Source organism: Ovis aries, chromosome 11 (assembly GCF_016772045.2).
Source record: "Ovis aries strain OAR_USU_Benz2616 breed Rambouillet chromosome 11, ARS-UI_Ramb_v3.0, whole genome shotgun sequence".
In the NCBI taxonomy this organism is placed as follows: domain Eukaryota; kingdom Metazoa; phylum Chordata; class Mammalia; order Artiodactyla; family Bovidae; genus Ovis; species Ovis aries.
The window spans coordinates 14,340,181-14,355,875 of NC_056064.1; the positions used below are offsets into that span (position 1 = coordinate 14,340,181).

General features: G+C 57.1%; 2 protein-coding genes across 2 annotated transcripts; one reads left to right on the top strand and one right to left on the bottom strand.

Moving 5' to 3' along the window:
* Positions 1-1,023: 1,023 nt before the first annotated feature.
* Positions 1,024-1,867, bottom strand: C11H17orf50 (chromosome 11 C17orf50 homolog). Its single transcript, XM_004013198.6, has 2 exons — positions 1,336-1,867; positions 1,024-1,241 (listed from the first exon to the last, which is right to left on the bottom strand). Exons 1-2 carry the CDS (start codon positions 1,776-1,778, stop codon positions 1,046-1,048), a joined length of 639 nt encoding a protein of 212 aa, XP_004013247.2. The 5' UTR covers positions 1,779-1,867; the 3' UTR covers positions 1,024-1,045.
* A 5,891-nt stretch (positions 1,868-7,758) lies between these two features.
* Positions 7,759-15,537, top strand: GAS2L2 (growth arrest specific 2 like 2). The gene is made up of 6 exons (XM_027975302.3): positions 7,759-8,558; positions 9,905-10,146; positions 10,981-11,088; positions 12,106-12,202; positions 12,879-13,131; positions 13,686-15,537. The coding sequence occupies exons 1-6, from the start codon at positions 8,174-8,176 to the stop codon at positions 15,226-15,228; spliced, it is 2,628 nt and encodes an 875-aa protein (XP_027831103.2). The 5' UTR covers positions 7,759-8,173; the 3' UTR covers positions 15,229-15,537.
* Positions 15,538-15,695: the final 158 nt, after the last annotated feature.

The window sequence follows — 15,695 nt, forward strand, 5'->3', positions numbered from 1 at the left end:
CAAAAAGCAAAATGTTCTTCGCCCACTCACCCTCCAGGCCAGATGGAGAACCCTGTGCGGCCGCAGGATGACAGGGGCCTCTCTGGAGGTCTGGCTGCTGCAGGCGCTGGGGGCGTCTGCAGACTGGGAGAGCCCCCGTGCTCACAATGGCCCCGTTGTCCTGGCCACACACGAAGCATTCCAGGAGCTCCCTCTGGCCGGCCAAGAATAGCTGGGATTCCTGGAGAAGGACCCAGCTCCCCAGCCTCCCTGTCTTCAGTCTCAGCAGGCTTCTGGGCTAACTCTAGTTCAGCGCACTCCACACCTGCCAGGGGCTTGTCGGCACACACACTGACCGCGGTCAGAGCGGCCTTCCCGTTGGAGGGGAGGAAGGTCCGGCCAGCTTCAGCCCTCAGCTCCCAGTGGGCATTCCTGGCGCGGAGCCTGCCTTTTTTCTTCTCGGCGCGCGGTGGGGAGAATGGCCTTTAACTGCCCTTGGCTGCAAGGGCTTGGTTCAGCCCGGAGCTGCTGGGAGGAGGCTCTCCGCCTGCCCTTTTCCCTCCGGCTTGAACCCGGGGAAAGGGCAAGGAGGGTTGATCTTTATCACGCTCACTGGGGTGCTCGCCCCTCCTTTAGGCACTGACACTTGGAACCGAGGCTTTATTGGAGGGTTTGAGGGGAGGGGCAAGTTTCCCAGAGGGGTTATTTATTTTTAGGCGATGCCTCTGCCCACTGGGCCAGAAGGAACCTGAAATACCCAAGAGACAAGTGATAGGGTTGTGGGCAAGGGACGGGAGTCAGGTGGGCGATGGGCACCGCGTGCTGACCGGCGAGGCGCTGTTGCAGGAACAGACCTCCAGGTGATGATGTTGGGCTCCTCACTGATAACAGGTGGGGCCGCCCCATCGGGGATGCGCCTGCGGGTCTGCTCCGAGAGGGGGGCGCCCCGGAAGGGCGGTTCTGCGGCACGTGATCGAAGTCGGGGAAGAGAGAGGAGGGTTGCGGGCAGTTGGGGTGGAGGCGAGGATGAAGGGCTACAGAGGCAGGGAGGTGGGGGTGGTGGCGCTCAGGGGCCGTCGTGGGCAGGCCGCGCCTTCCCGAGATCCGGGTGCTCCAGAACGCAATGCGCCACGTAGCTCGGCGAGCTGTGCAAGTTCCTGCACTTCTTGCAGAAAAGGATCTCGCAGCGCGCGCAGCCCCCGCCGCGCGGCCGCCGCCGCCGCGTCTCCAGCACGCACGGCTCCTCGGGAGGGCTCCGCTTCCTGCGGGCGAGGACCGGGGCGCTCAGGGCACCGCGCCGCTCGCTCGCACCGGGCGCCCCAGGCATCCCGCCCCGGCCGCGGGGCGCGCCCTCACCTGTCGGCTGGCGCGGCTAGGCCTCCGAGCAGCGCCAAGGGGCTGAACCAACCCCAGAAGCCGCTGTCCGCGCGCCGCAGCAGCGCCACCTGCTGGGTGCTGGACTCCTGACGCAGCGGGTAGTAGGACACCGAGCCCCGCTCACGGCCCTCGCCGCCCTCCGCCTCCCCGCCGGCCTTGGCCTCGCCCTCGGCCGCGCTCTCCTCTGGCGGCCTCTCCTCGTCCGACTCCGACTCCGACTCCGACTCCTCCTCCGCGGCTTCGGCCTCCGCCTCTGCCTCCCTGGCCCGGGGCTCCTCCAGCTCCTTCTTCCACAAGGGGGCCTTCACGCCTGCACGAGTGTTGGGGGGTGGCGGGAAATCAGTGAAGGGCCCCTCCCTGGTACTGACTGTGGCGCCTAACCCGATCCCCACCAAAAAGGCAGGCGCCCGAAGGACGTGCATGAGATGCGCGGGGCCAGCAAAATTTCAAGAGAGGGTTTCCAGAGTGTGCAGGATTTACTGGGCAAAGAGGGGCCTGATTTCCTAGGTCCCTGAACTTCCCAGCTGAAGAAGGTTCAGGGCAAGTCTGGTCGCTTCTGTCAAGCTCCGTTTCCCCATCTGTAAAATGGAGAGGAAACTGCCCATCTCAAGGGTTACTGAAAAGCAGGTATCAGATGGAGTCTGTGTGAAGCGCCTGGCCCAGGGCTGGGACCCGGCGGGGAAGCCAGCAACAAGCAGGTGCCCCGGGAATAGTGGCTCATCATCCGCTTCCTTCTAATTGGCCCCGGGGTGGGGACTGATGTCTGTGCAGCTGTCAATAATCAGGAATTGCCCGATTGGAATTTTAATAGGTGGTTGTCTCTATTTTGTTTTCTGCACGAAACGGGATTTCCTTCTTCAAAATGGGCCTTGCCTTAAGAAAGCCGAGCGTCACTTGCGACGGGGTAGGCAGGCAGGAGAGCACACAGCACCTCTGCACGATTAGGAAAGGGCGCCTCCGATGAGCAGAACAATCCAGAAAAGTGCCCGTTATGGGCGGACTAAGTGGAAATCCACCCTTACCCCTCCACACACACATGCCGGGAAGGCCAATTAGGAAAAGGCCTCTATTTGTCCTTCCAGGCTTGACCTCAACCTTACCAGTTGGATTTCAGCCACCCATGAACCCCCCTCGCTGATGTTCAGGGCACAAATTCCATAATCCCAAGTAGCAGTCCTGGCCAGTGGGAAGTTCCTGGGCTGACCTGGAAGTAACCTACCAGGAGGTGTCCACCACTCATTCAGCAGACGCAGGCCCAGCCCCACCGTGTGCCCTGTGATCTGCTGGATCTGGGGAGCTAGACTTGCAAGGAAAAAAAGGAGGAGGGCAGGGAAGATGCAGCTCCTGGCGTTTTCCCTAGAAAGGTCTAGAAAATTTTCCATTGATCCCAGCCCATCTCGTTTAAAGAGGTTGGAAACAAGGGGGAATGATAATAAAGTTAGTGTTCCAGCCCACATGTACTGAATACCAACTGCACGACCTGGCTAACTATATCATATGTCCTGCTGCTTCCCGACACTGTCTGGTAGGTGGCTTTGAATTTCAACCAAGACTTTTGAAAGCTTTCCAAAAAGAAAGTTTTTTCAGAGATTCTATCAGTTCTTGGTATTGCTATAGGTGGAGAAACAAGATCAACTGTATTTTTTTTTTTTTTTTTTTTCTGTCCAAGCTACATGGCTTGTGGGATCTTAGTTCCCAGATCAGGGATCAAACCTGTGCCCCCTGCAGTGGAAATACAGAGTCCTAACCACTGGCCTGCCAGGCAGTCCCCAAGTTCCACTGTACCTTTATTTAGGAAAACACATTTAGACTTCTGGCTGTGAAAGGCCAGACCTAGGGCACAGCCAGGAAGGGGTGCTGGGGACATGTGGGAAGGATGAGGAATTGGAGAGGGAGTTTGGGGCTTTGGGGGCCAGGCTGTGGAGTTTGAACTCTGTCCTTCAGCAGTTGGGGAGCCTCTGACATTTTGACACAGGGAAGTGCTCAGAGCATCCTTCAGGATGTTTCCTCTGACAGAAGGAGGCAGAGACCTACGTGGGAGTCATTACAGTGGTCCAGGCCAGAGAAGACAAAGATCCAAACAGCAGCAGCTGAAGATGAGAGAGCAGATGTCAGGAATATTCAGAAGAGAGAGAGGTGAGGTCTTCTATATGGATGGGTAACTGAGAAAAGGCTGGACTTCTACTCTGGGGTTGCCATGGTGATGAGCTTGTTGGTCCGCCCTGGGGTCGAGAGACCCGTCCTCCAGCCCCACTCACCGTGTTTATCCATTCTCCCCAAAGTCGTGCTGCCCTCTTCCCCTGATCAGGCAGAGGGATGGGACAGAGTTTCCACAGAGCTTGTCTCGTCTCCAGGGCCTCTGCTGGATTACAAGGGGGCGGGGCTAGAATCTCACCTGTCCTTAGGATTCCACCCGAAGAATAACTGCCTTCTCAAGAACTTCCATCCCAAACCCTACCTTCTCTCTTGGGAAGGTATTAAAGGGGACAGACAGTAACCTTGGGGCTTCCCAAATGCCACTAGTGGTAGAGGACCCACCTGCCAACGCAGGAGATATAATGGGTTCGATCCCTGGGTCGGGAAGATCCCCTGGAAGAGGGAACGGCAACCCACTCCAGTATTCTTGCCTGGAGAATCCCATGGACAGGGGAGCCTGGTGGGCTACATACAGTCCATAGGGTCGCAAAGAGTCGGACACAACTGAAGTGACTTAGCACACACAGGCACAGAGTGACTTTGGCCCCCCCATAGACTGGGGTCAATTCCCAACTCTACCACATAAATGAAACTCTATCTGAGTGTTAGTAAGTTATCTTTCTGACCCTCTGTCTCTCTTTCTGTGTGTCAGAGCCGTGCAGTACCAAACTTTACCTGGCCCACTGAAGACACGCAAAGCATTATGTCTGTTGGCATCACTATTTTCTCCCCTTCCCTTTCAGCTCAGTCCCTATCCTTCCTCATCCCTGCTTCCCACCCCACCCACCTCCAGCTCACTGCCTTAGCTCCAAGGAGAAGAGGACATGGTGTCAAGTTATAGGAAGCAGGGCTCAGGTAAAAGCCAGGGGTAGCTTCTGGATATTCGGTATATGTGTGTGACAGCTGGGGCTCAGGAAAGGAATAAAATCGTAGAAACTTGGGGAAACTCCTTCATTGCTTGGCCTGACAGTGGGGTGTTTGGGCAGAGTCAGTGGTATTCAGAGGGGCAGAGGATGCAAACCCAGGTCTGGAGAGCCTCCATCTGATGTGATACAGTTGCAGGAGTCAAGGAGATCCAGTCTGTTAGGGGAACATGACATGGTGCTCCATCCAGGTCGGAAGTGGGGGCCTGGTTCTCTTCCTTCAGGCATCTCCCAGTTTGGTGAGATGTAGAACAAAGAGGGCAGACCAGCCTCCAAGAATCTCATGGGGGTGACGCTGTGAAGAACTGTAAAGAATCTAAAATTTTACCCTACGTGCAAGCGAGCAAGTTAGCCCACTGTATTTCCCTGCTGCTGCTGCTGCTAAGTCGCTTCAGTCGTGTCCAACTCTGTGCGACCCCATAGACAGCAGCCCACCAGTCTCCCCTGTCCCTGGGATTCTCAAGGCAAGAATACTGGAGTGGGTGCCATTTCCTTCTCCAATGCATGAAAGTAAAAAGTGAAAGTGAAGTCATTCAGTCGTGTCTGACTCTTAGCAACCCCATGGACTGCAGCCTACCAGGCTCCTCCATCCATGGGATTTTCTAGGCAAAAGTATACTGGAGTGGGTTGCCATTGCCTTCTCCGACTGTATTTTCCTAGGTGCTGCCAAAACACATGAGACTCTTGGGTTAGAGAGAAAAGGCCTCATTACTGATGACACAGCAGCATCGGCATACGGTGTCATCTTCTCTTGGCCCACTGTCCCATGGGTGCTAGGTAGGACCTGCATATGCAGTGGTTTGCATTGTAAGAGGAACCCTGAGCTTAGGGAACCCTAATTTTTTTATACAGGGTAGTAACCAAACCTGTTTTTTGCTCCAGAAAAAGACACTGTATCTTCCAAGGTTTTTCACTATATAAACACCTTTGAAAAACCTCTGCTTATAAGACATGCAAAAAATAGGGAAGACCCATGGAGAACAGTCTCCTCCCCAAACCTGAATATCCTTACATTTACTAAAGGAGCTTATACCCACTTTGGTTCTCTTTTTAAAATTTATTATTTATGGCTGCGCTGGGTCTTCGTTGCTATACCCAGGCTTTCTTTAGTTGCAGCAAGTGGGGGGCTACTCTTCCTTGCAGAGCAGGAGCTTCTCATTGCAGTGACTTCTCTCGCTGCAGAACAGACTCAAGGAAGCACGGCCTTTGGTAGTTTGGCATGCCGGCTTAGTTGCCCCACAGCATGGAGGATCTTAGTTCACAGACCAGGGATTGAACTTATGTCCCCTGCATTGGCATTGGCAGAAAGATTCCTAACCACTGGACCTCCAGGGAAGCCCCTAGCCACTTTGGATCTTGATTGGAAATTTCAAAAGCTTACTCTGTCTAATTTAAAGAGCAGTGAGAGCTCACAGAATGACTGGAAGACTTGACAGTTTCTCTCTATGGGGCTGGGCCCATCTTCCCTTCAAGAAAACTCTATCCATGAATAATACCTAAACAAGATAGGATCCTATTAACAAGAAAGGAAAAGAAACAGCTCCTCTGTCTTGGGGGTAACCAGCCTCTAGAATGGCTCCCAATGACCCTTGTTGCCTGGTATTCACTCTGATGTAGCCCCTTCCCATATGAAATAAGGCTGACCTCGGTCATTGATAGGATGTTGTGGGAATTGACAGAGTGTGACTTTCAAGGCTATGTAATAAAACATCCTGTGGCTCCTGTCTTGCTCTGTCTCTCTGGAGAAAGCCCACTGCCATGTCATGAGGACACTCAGTCAACCCCACGGAAAGGTCCATCCCTCCTGCCAGCTTCAGTTTTCTTGTTTCCTCATCCGTGAAATGGGTACAACAATCATTATCTTGATGCCTTTAGAAAGTAACTGAAAGAAAATTACTTTCCAAGAGGTAAAGCAAAGCCCTACATAGAGACCCTATTCCCCCTCTTTCTCATATTCTACCTGTTATTGCTATTCCTGGGGTATACCAAATATCCACCTGCCTGGAGTTTTTTTGGTTGTTTGTCACAGCACAAGGCTTCAGGATCTTAGTTCCCCAAGCAGGGCTTGAACCCTGGGCCCCCGCAGAGAAAGTGCTGAGTTCTAACCACTGCACCACCAGGGAATTCCCCCGCTTGGAGCCTTTGCCCTGGCTGTTCCTTCTGCCAGGGTACCCTTCCAGCAGACATCTGCAGGGCTGGCTTCCTCACTTCTCTCAGGCCCCTGCTCAAATATCACCATATCAATGAAGTCTTTCCTAACCACCTTATAGAAAATCCCCCAGCCCCAACCCATCTCCTGTAGTCCTTCGTTTTTCTCCCTGGTATTTATCACCATCTGACTCACTACCGATTCATATGTTCATCTATCATCCATCACCCACCATCATGTAAGCAGCCTCCGTGAGGACGGGGGCTTCATTTACAGCTACATGAAAAGTGAAAGTGTGAGTGGCTCAGTCTGACTCTTTGAGACCCCACAGACTATAGCCCGCCAGGCTCCTCAGTCTCCAGACAAGAATACTGGAATGGGTAGCCGTTCCCTTCTCTAGGGGATCTTCCCGACCCAGGGACCGAACCCGGGTCTCCCGCATTGCAGGCAGATTCTTTACTGTTTGAGCCACAAGGGAAGCCCCTACAGCTACATCCTCACGCACTATAATAGCACATGACACACAGTAGGTCTGCAGGAAGTATTTGTTGAATGCATGCATCCCTGCGGCCAGGGAGGAGGAACTATGATTGACAGCCGCTCTGGAGGAATCGTGTGGGTAGAGTGGGGGGATGGAGCCGGTTCTCCAGAGAAGGCGGGGATCATGGCACACAGCCAGAGCTGCTGGGAGAATCGATGAAGCTGGGACCCGTCCGTCCTGACAGTCGGAGACTTCTCACATCCACGAATCCTCTCTTCCTCACAACACCCCAGAGAGGGAGATTTTGTTATTCCCATTTTACAGTTGAGGCAAAAAAAAGGCACAGAGAAGACAGTATGTGAAGGTCACAGGGGGATTCAGGAAAGAGTCCAAGCCCAGACTCATGGCTCTGGATTCTGGCTGTGTCTATTTCACCCCTAATCGACAGTGCTCACTGAACTCCCAAGGGCACAGCACCCTCTGGCCCTGCTCCCCTCCTCCCATTTCCCAAAAGTCTCTCCTGGGGTTGACCAAGTGAGCGATAAACCAGCCCCAGCCTCTTGGCTCCTTGGGCCCCAGGGCAGCCGATGCTGTTAACAAGGAGTTAACAAGGAGTGTTTGTAGCAGCTGCTGGTCTCCAAGGAGAGGAAAGCAAAGTGGAGAGGCCAGGCCGACAGACAGCCAGACTCCCTGCCGGCTGGTGGGGGGTGGGAGGCAGCTAGTGTGGCCAGTCTGGCCCTGTGGGGGAGAGAGGAGTGTCTTCCCCTCCATCTGTCCTGGGAACCCGCGACCTCTGAGCAGACTGGGCAGCTGGGGCATGAGGCCTCTGCAGGGCTAGCAAGTAGGAAAGTTCTAGCAGGGACTGAAGAATGGGGGGGAGTGGGGGCCTGGCCTGGCCCAGCCCACTGGCGATGGTGTCGGTGGCCAAAGGCAGAGGCAAGTAGCAGAGCCGTCCCAGACTCTCAGAGGGTGGAACGAGACCCCTGAGTCAGGGGGAACCTGCCAAGACCCCACAGGTGGCAGGAGTGAAGACGCAGCTGCGGCAGAGTGGAGGTGCCCGGCCTGGCCATGCCCCAGCCCCGGGCCGGCAGGAGGAGACCTGGGACCCCGGAGCCTCGGGTGTGCAGCATCCAGCCCTTTAAGTCCAGCGAGCAGTACCTAGAAGCCATGAAGGAGGACCTGGCCGAGTGGCTTCGGGATCTCTACGGACTGGACATCAGTGCAGCCAACTTCCTGCAGGTGCTGGAGACAGGCCTGGTGCTGTGCCAGCATGCCAACGCCATCACTGAGGCTGCCCTGGCCTTCCTGGCTGAGACACCTGCCCAAGCCCAGAGGCTTCCTCTGCCCAGGGCAGGAGTTTCCTGTAATGAGGCTGCCCAGCCTCGCACTTTCCAGGCCCGGGACAACATCTCCAACTTCATCCAGTGGTGTCGCAAGGAGATGGGCATCCAAGGTAATCCCCCTTGGTTCCCCCACCCCGCTAAGACCCTTCTCCTGCCAGGCATCCATCTCCTCTGTGAGGCTCAAGCTGTCAGGGGTCAAGGGTCCTCCTTCCAGATTTGCCTTGGGCCAGCTCCTCATTCCTTTTCATGCTTCAGTTTCCCCCATCCCATAGTAAATCCCAAATAAATTAATGTGTTGAATGAATGATTCGAGCACCTGTCTCTTTAGGGTCACACACAGGGTTGGGCAGTGAGTGCTAAGAGGACTGAGAACCTATCAGAGCTAAAAGAAGTTGTGGCCCGAGAGAGACAGCTGAGAAGATGCATAAATTACAGCCCAACTGATAGAAATTCAAGTAGAGCTTCTGTGCTGGGGAGATGGAAGGAAACAGCCACCCGATGAGGCCTAGAAAGACCCAATTGAAGACACAGATTTGAGCTCAGTCTTTGGGAATAAATAGAAGTTTGGGGGGCAGGGAGTTCTAGGCAGAGGGGGCATGGAGAAGGTGGGAGTTTGGGCTGCGGTGGAGTGGGGAGGAGGGAAGTGGACCCCAGCCAGTCTTGCTGGGGCTTGTGGGACTCAGGGAATGACATATCAGCCTTCCTCATCACCTTGGCCCTGAACCCAGTGGCAGGGATGAACCTGAATGCTCACCACCCTCCAGCCTTTGGTGGTAGGGATGGGGCAGAGGCAGGAGGGGCAGGGGGTGTCAGGCCCCGCCACCAGTTGCTGGCCGCAACAGTATGGAGCAGGCTTGCAGCCTTGATAAAGGCTGGTGTTTCATCGGGCACTTACCACATGCCAGACATTGCCTGTGGACATATAGCTATCCCCACCACAATCCCATGAAACAGACAGCATTCCCATTTTACAGAAAAGGAGACTGAGGCTGGGACTAGCCCAGGGTTATACAGCCGGTGTGTGGGAGCCAGACTCGGGAGCCTGTACTCCACCCTGCCAGGTTATGCATGGGCTGGAGGTTGAGTCTGGGGTGCCTGGTGGTTACCGGAAGTGAGAGACCTGAGTGCTTCTTCCTGCTGAATCCATCCTGGCATACAGAGCAGAGAGAAGGGCAGGTGGAACTGGGTTCCTTGTCTTGGCTGCCTTCCCTCTTCCTGCCCCCACCTCTCCTATTAGGCGGCCGCCTGCTGTGCACTCAGTACCCGAGCAGCTCTGCCCCGACCCCTCCGAGGGGCTGGCCTGACGCCAAGATCCTGAGACGCTAACCCCCATCCCAAGCTTGCTTCCCCCTCCCCCGGGTCCAGGGTGGCCCCAGGGCTCTCCCACGCGCTGCGCTCTCTCCAGGGGCGCCAGCACGGGGCTCAGGCTGCCTGCTCTCCTCTCGCCCCGAGCCAGAGGTGCTGATGTTCGAGACGGAGGATCTGGTGTTGCGCAAGAACGTGAAGAACGTGGTGCTGTGCCTGCTGGAGCTGGGCCGCCGGGCCTGGCGCTTCGGCATCGCGGCGCCCACCCTGGTGCGGCTGGAGGAGGAGATCGAGGAGGAGCTGCGGCTGGAGCGGGCCCTGCCCCGGCCCGACCCCCCGCCGCCAGCGCCCCCTGCGCGCCGGCCCTGCCACTCCCGCGACCTGGACCAGCTGGTGAGGACTTGGGCACGCCCCAGGCCCCGCCCCCGCGCCCCGCCCCCCCCAAGCCAGCCAGCCAGCCAGCCAGCCACCCACTTCTTGAGCTCCAGGCCCCACCCCGACACTCCCCGATCCCGTGGTTTTTAGTTAGGTCGTGTCCACTGAGCCGCCACCCTCATCGTTTTCATTAGGAATCCAGCACCCTACACCTCTCTCATTTAAACCGCGTGGGTCGGTGGTCACAAAGGCAGACGCCAGCACCCTCTCTGACGGCTGGGTTCAAGTCTTAGTTCAATGCTTTGCGGCTCTGTGACTTTGGGGCAGACTATTTGCCCTCTCTGTGCCTCGGTTCCCTTTTCTGTACCGTGGGGATGTACCTTTCCCATGCCTACCTTCCATGACCGCCGTGGGTCTTAGGTGAGCCAGTGCGCGTGAAGCGCTCGGCCTGCGTCCCGCACAGCGGCTCCTGGGGTGGAAGCGACCTGGGAGCGACTACCCACTTCCACCACCAAGGAATCGAGCTCAGGGAGGTTTCTGCACCTGCCCAAGGTCTATAGTGCAGGGGAGGCAGTCAGATCCCAAGGTCCGCCTTAACCATCACACTCCTCGACCCCTGTCGGCTGACCCAGGAGAGCGCTGAGCCCTAGGTCACCACTCAAGGTCTTGTTCTCCTTGAGTCATTAAGTGCCTTCTCTGCTTGCTTGTCAGCCCCCAGTCCTGGCTCTGCAGAAGCCTTGGGGCTGGGGTCGGGGGGCAGGCAGGCGGCCCATTGAGCTTGACCCGGAGTGCAAGGGGCGCTTGGGTCCCTGGGCAGAGGGGAGGGCTGAACCCAGTGCCCGCCGCCCGCAGGTTCAGAGCCTGGTGAGCCACTGCACCTGCCCGGTTCAATTTTCCATGGTCAAGGTGTCGGAGGGGAAGTACCGCGTGGGAGATTCCAACACCCTTATCTTCATCCGGGTAAATTTTGGGAGACGGGGGTGGAGGGAGCCCGGGGGTCAGCAGGGTCCGGCGTCCTGTTGTGGAACTTCACCCAGGCCTGAAGGTGAGGAAAGGAGATCACCATCCACCTCTAGCTATCCATCAGAAGGCTTTCCCTCTCTCCCTCTGGGAATTCCGGAAGATTCCTGGCAAAGGTGGCAAGCATGTCCCCCGCTCCCATTAGGGCAGTTAGAAACAGCCCCCACCTCCATCTACCTCTGCCTCAGCCTAGTTCTGGGCGGGGGTCTTCAGGCAGAAGAGGGGGTGAAAGGTACGCCCACTTTTCCACCCACAGGCTTGGTCACAGCAAGGGGCCTGAGACTCGCTGCCCCGCCCAAGTCTGTGTTCCCTGCATGGCTCAGCTGCGGGCCGCCGCTCACACGCAGCTTCTGAGCACGGGGTTCTGACGCTAGTACGGGTCTGACCTGTGCCCCCCGCGAACCCCCCGCCCATACCTGGCCCCCTCACCAGTAAGAGCCTGTGCCCAGGGGCGCGGCTAAGTCCTCTCGCTGGGCCAGGCCGCCCCTGGGGGCAGAGCCAGCTCCTCGGCCCTTGCCCCGCAGCCTGAGCCGAGAGCCCTGTGAAGTAGGTGGGGAAGGAGTGTGGCGCCCTGTCTCCTCTGAGGAAGTGGAGGCTTGGACTCCCGCGAACTCTTTAAACACACACACCACAGAGCCAAGGCAGGGCCCGTTTCTGATACAAACGGGTGCAGGTCTGAACCCCTTCACCGTGAAGAGAGAGACGGGAGTCCGGGGCCAGACGACCCAACGCTCGAGAGGTCCTGTGTCTCTCTGTGGGGCAACCTGCCGTTCGTCAGCTTGGCCTCCACCCTTGACAACATGTGTGATTTGATGCCAGTCACAGGAGGGTCTTGGGCTGCAACCACATACATATGTGTGTGTACACGGATGCGAGCTAGGGCTGAAGGCCCGCAGGCTGGTCCAGGGAGAGGGGACAAACTCACCCTGCCCTCCACCTCACCCTTGCCCCCTGCAGATCCTCCGGAACCACGTGATGGTGCGTGTGGGGGGCGGCTGGGACACACTCGGTCACTATCTGGACAAACATGACCCCTGCCGGTGCACGTCCCTCTGTGAGTCCCCGGGGAGCCCCTTCCCTGTGACTCTGGGTTGAGAGGCCAGGAACAGAGGCGGGAGGTATGTCTGATCTCCAGGGGCAAGAGGTGTGCGAGGCAATGGAGAAAGACACCGTGGAAGGTACTGGTGTGGGCAGCCATAGTGTAGTACCAGTTTACACCACAAGATGACGCCAAAGCCAAACACTCAGAATCAGCATTTGTTTGCCTGGAGAATCCCAGGGACGGGGGAGCCTGTGGGGCTGCCGTCTATGGGGTCGCACAGAGTCAGACACGACCGAAATGACTTAGCAGCAGCAGCAGCAGCATGTCAGCTGGGTTTAGGTTTGGCTCTGATGGAGGCACCAAGCGTGACTTAGAAGGGTCTTTAGTCTTCCCTTAATCTCCATCAGCACCTCAAGACATCCCAAATAAGCATGCAATCTCAGTCAAGGATGTGAACTTGCAATACAAATGCAGCTTTAAGCAAGTCCCCCACCTGGGCCCTCCAACCAGATTTCATGCCATAAACTCCTCCTGTGAGGAAATTCTGAGGTTATCACCGTCCCAGTGGGTCCCAGTGTCTCTAATGTGGGATTCAGGGTGGGGAGCAGCTGGGGGAGGGAACTGTGGACCCCATCAGCAGGAGTTTAACCCTTTCCTCCTCTCCTCTCTCTGGGGGCTATGTTGGTAGCACACAAGACAGGCAGCTTCTTGCAGCCCCCTGCCCACCTTGTGCAGCATGAAGTGAGGGTGCAGGACGGGCCCTGGCAGCCCCAGCCTACGATGACCATCAGCCGCTCCCAGAGCCCACTGCCCCCCGTGGACTGGAAGACATATACTTCTTCAGGTCGAAAGCTGAGGCCCCCTGCCGTCTCCTCCCCCAGACCCCAGCGTGAACAGAGAGCTGGCCCAGGGGTCCACAGAGAGACAGCACCGTTGCTGAGGTACTGGGGAGGGACAGGGCAGAGCCCTTTCCTGATTTGGAGTCAACATGCCCAGATGCCACCCCAACCCAAGATAAGGGGAGCAGGACTCCCAGCAGTGTGCCATCCCGGCAGGAGCTCAGGTGTTCAGAACCAAAAAAAACCACCTAGTACCTTTAGGATCATCTAGTTACATCATACATCATCCCATTTCACAGATGAGGAGGCTGAGGGCCATAAAGGGAAGAGACTTACCCAACTGTCTGTCCATTTCATGGTACAGCAGAAACGAAGACCCTCTCCACCCAAAACTGCTCACCTATACTCATGGGATCTGAAGCAACTTGGGCCCAGACCAGGCTGCTTTCTACCTGTTCCTCAAGGAACGGGGTTGGGGCAACAGACTTAAACAGTATCTGCTCTAAGGAAGCATCTCTGGCAGTCATGGGGGAGAGGGTGTCTACATTCAACATGAAGTCTGACCCCCCGGGAGTTCTGGCTGGGAGAAGGCCATCCCTTCCCAGAGCCAGGGGACTGGATTACATGACCCTGCAGTTTATGATTCATTCTTTCAGGTGCCAGGAGAAGTTGCTCGCCCCATCTCAGAGGCAGCTGCCAGCTGGGGACAACCTGCCCAGCCCCCAGTCCTCACCCACTCCCAGGGGCCTAGACCCACCGTGTACCTCCTTGGGGAAGAGGGAGGAGAGACACCCCCCTGAACCCCCCCGGGGGAGGACTCCCACATCTTCGGTTCATGAGAGGACAGACAGCCGGGGAACTCATGCCAGGACCCCCACCCCCCAGAGACTCCAAGCCCCAGAGGCCACCGCCAAAGGGACGCCAGCAAGAGGACTGTCCCCATTGCCTCGTTCTCCCAGCCCAGCCATGTCCGTGGGCCCCAGGCGACCACCTTGGGGTGAGGTTGAGGGCACTTCCTCGCAGCTCAAGGAGCCAGAGCCTGTCTGCTCTCCATCCCCTGTCAAAGGGTCCACCAAGATCCCCATCCAGTTGCCCCCAGCACGCCCCCCCACTCCGGGAAGAGGCTTTGCAGGAACTGCAAGTGGAGGTCCCAGCAAAGAACTGGAGAGAGGCCCCATTCCATTAAGGGCCATCACTGGAGACCTGTCTGGGTCCAGACATGAGCACTGTTCTGTGGAAGAGGGGCAGGAGGACCTGAAGCTGGACGTCCAGGTGACAGCGGAGGCTGGAGGGCCTTGGGGCCTGGGCCCACAGCACCGGGAGGGGAGGTGCACCCCCTTGCCATCGGGCAGAACCAAGGAACAAGGCATCCATCACAGCCTTGAGGAGGAGCTTTCAACCAACATGAAGCTGTTAGGAATGGCAGGTGCCCACCCCCAGGGTGCTGGGTCTGTAGTCATTCCTCGCAGTGGTGTCTATGTGCCCAGTCTGGGTGGGTGGTGGCCTGATCCTGGGGGTCTTTATGACAAAGTCATCCAAGAGCTGATTCAGGGCCCCCCACCCCTCCTTAAAGTGGACCTGGGAGCCTGGAAGGCAGCTCCTCCAGGCTCCCCTGCGCCAGCTGTAACTGCAGGCCCAGGAAGCCTCAAAGGGAAACTGAGAGCCCGTGAGAGTGGGCTGACAATGGCAAACCCAAGTGCCAAGGGCATCAGGACGAAGGTCCAAGGGGGACAGGACTGCTCAGCCCCTACACTGTCTGCCAGCCCAGAGTCCCTCACACCTTCACCCTCTGACCCCAGTTCCGAGAGAGCCAAGGCATGTCCAAGCAAGGGCAAGAGAACACTCCGGAAGCCCCAGAGAATCCCATCCATCTACAAGCTGAAGCTGAGGCCCAGGATTCGGCCCCGGAGAGATCACAGGCCTGAGAAGCGGCCATCACGGATCCCCAAGCCATTGACCTACCTGTGCCAGGGTCCAGTCAGGGCACCCCCCAAAGGCAGGCTGGTGAGGGCAGCACTGGGCAGTAAGGGAGGGGAGGCAACCCTGGTGGATGGAGCCTCGGCAGGGGAGGAGGAGGATGGAGAAGAGAGGAGAGAGCCAGCCACCCCACTGGAGAGCGGCTCCCCGCCTTTGGAGGGCCAGGGGCCCTGGCAGCTCGATCCAGTCCCCCTCTCACCTGAGGAGGAGTCCTGGGTCTGAGAAGACGCTTCTCCCTGACCCCAAGGAGGGAAGTGAAAAGATGCCCATGCACTCCCAAATGCAGGAACAAAAGGGAAGGTCCCTCCCCTCAATACAGGGCCTTGGCCAGGAGAGGTTAGAAAGCAAATAGAGACTTAATCTGCTCAGTTGAGCAGAAAGGCAATCCATGAGTCTCAGTCCAACTCCAGAATGGTGAGGCTACCCTCTCCCAAAACAGCTCCCCCAGTTCCTGTGCCCTCTTCTCTGGCCAGACTCACTTCCACAACTCTTATGTTATTAAACATGAGAGGGTCTGCCCCTGAACCCCCAGCTCTTGAGTCTACTCTATGACTGTGGTGATGCAGAAAGGTGTGGCATCATTTTTCCCACTGTGGGGGCGGGGGTGGGACGAGGAACAGGGAGCTAGAGGGTGAGAAATGCTTCGCCTTTGGAGGTTCAGCCAACCTTGCCAGACAGCCCTTCTTCCC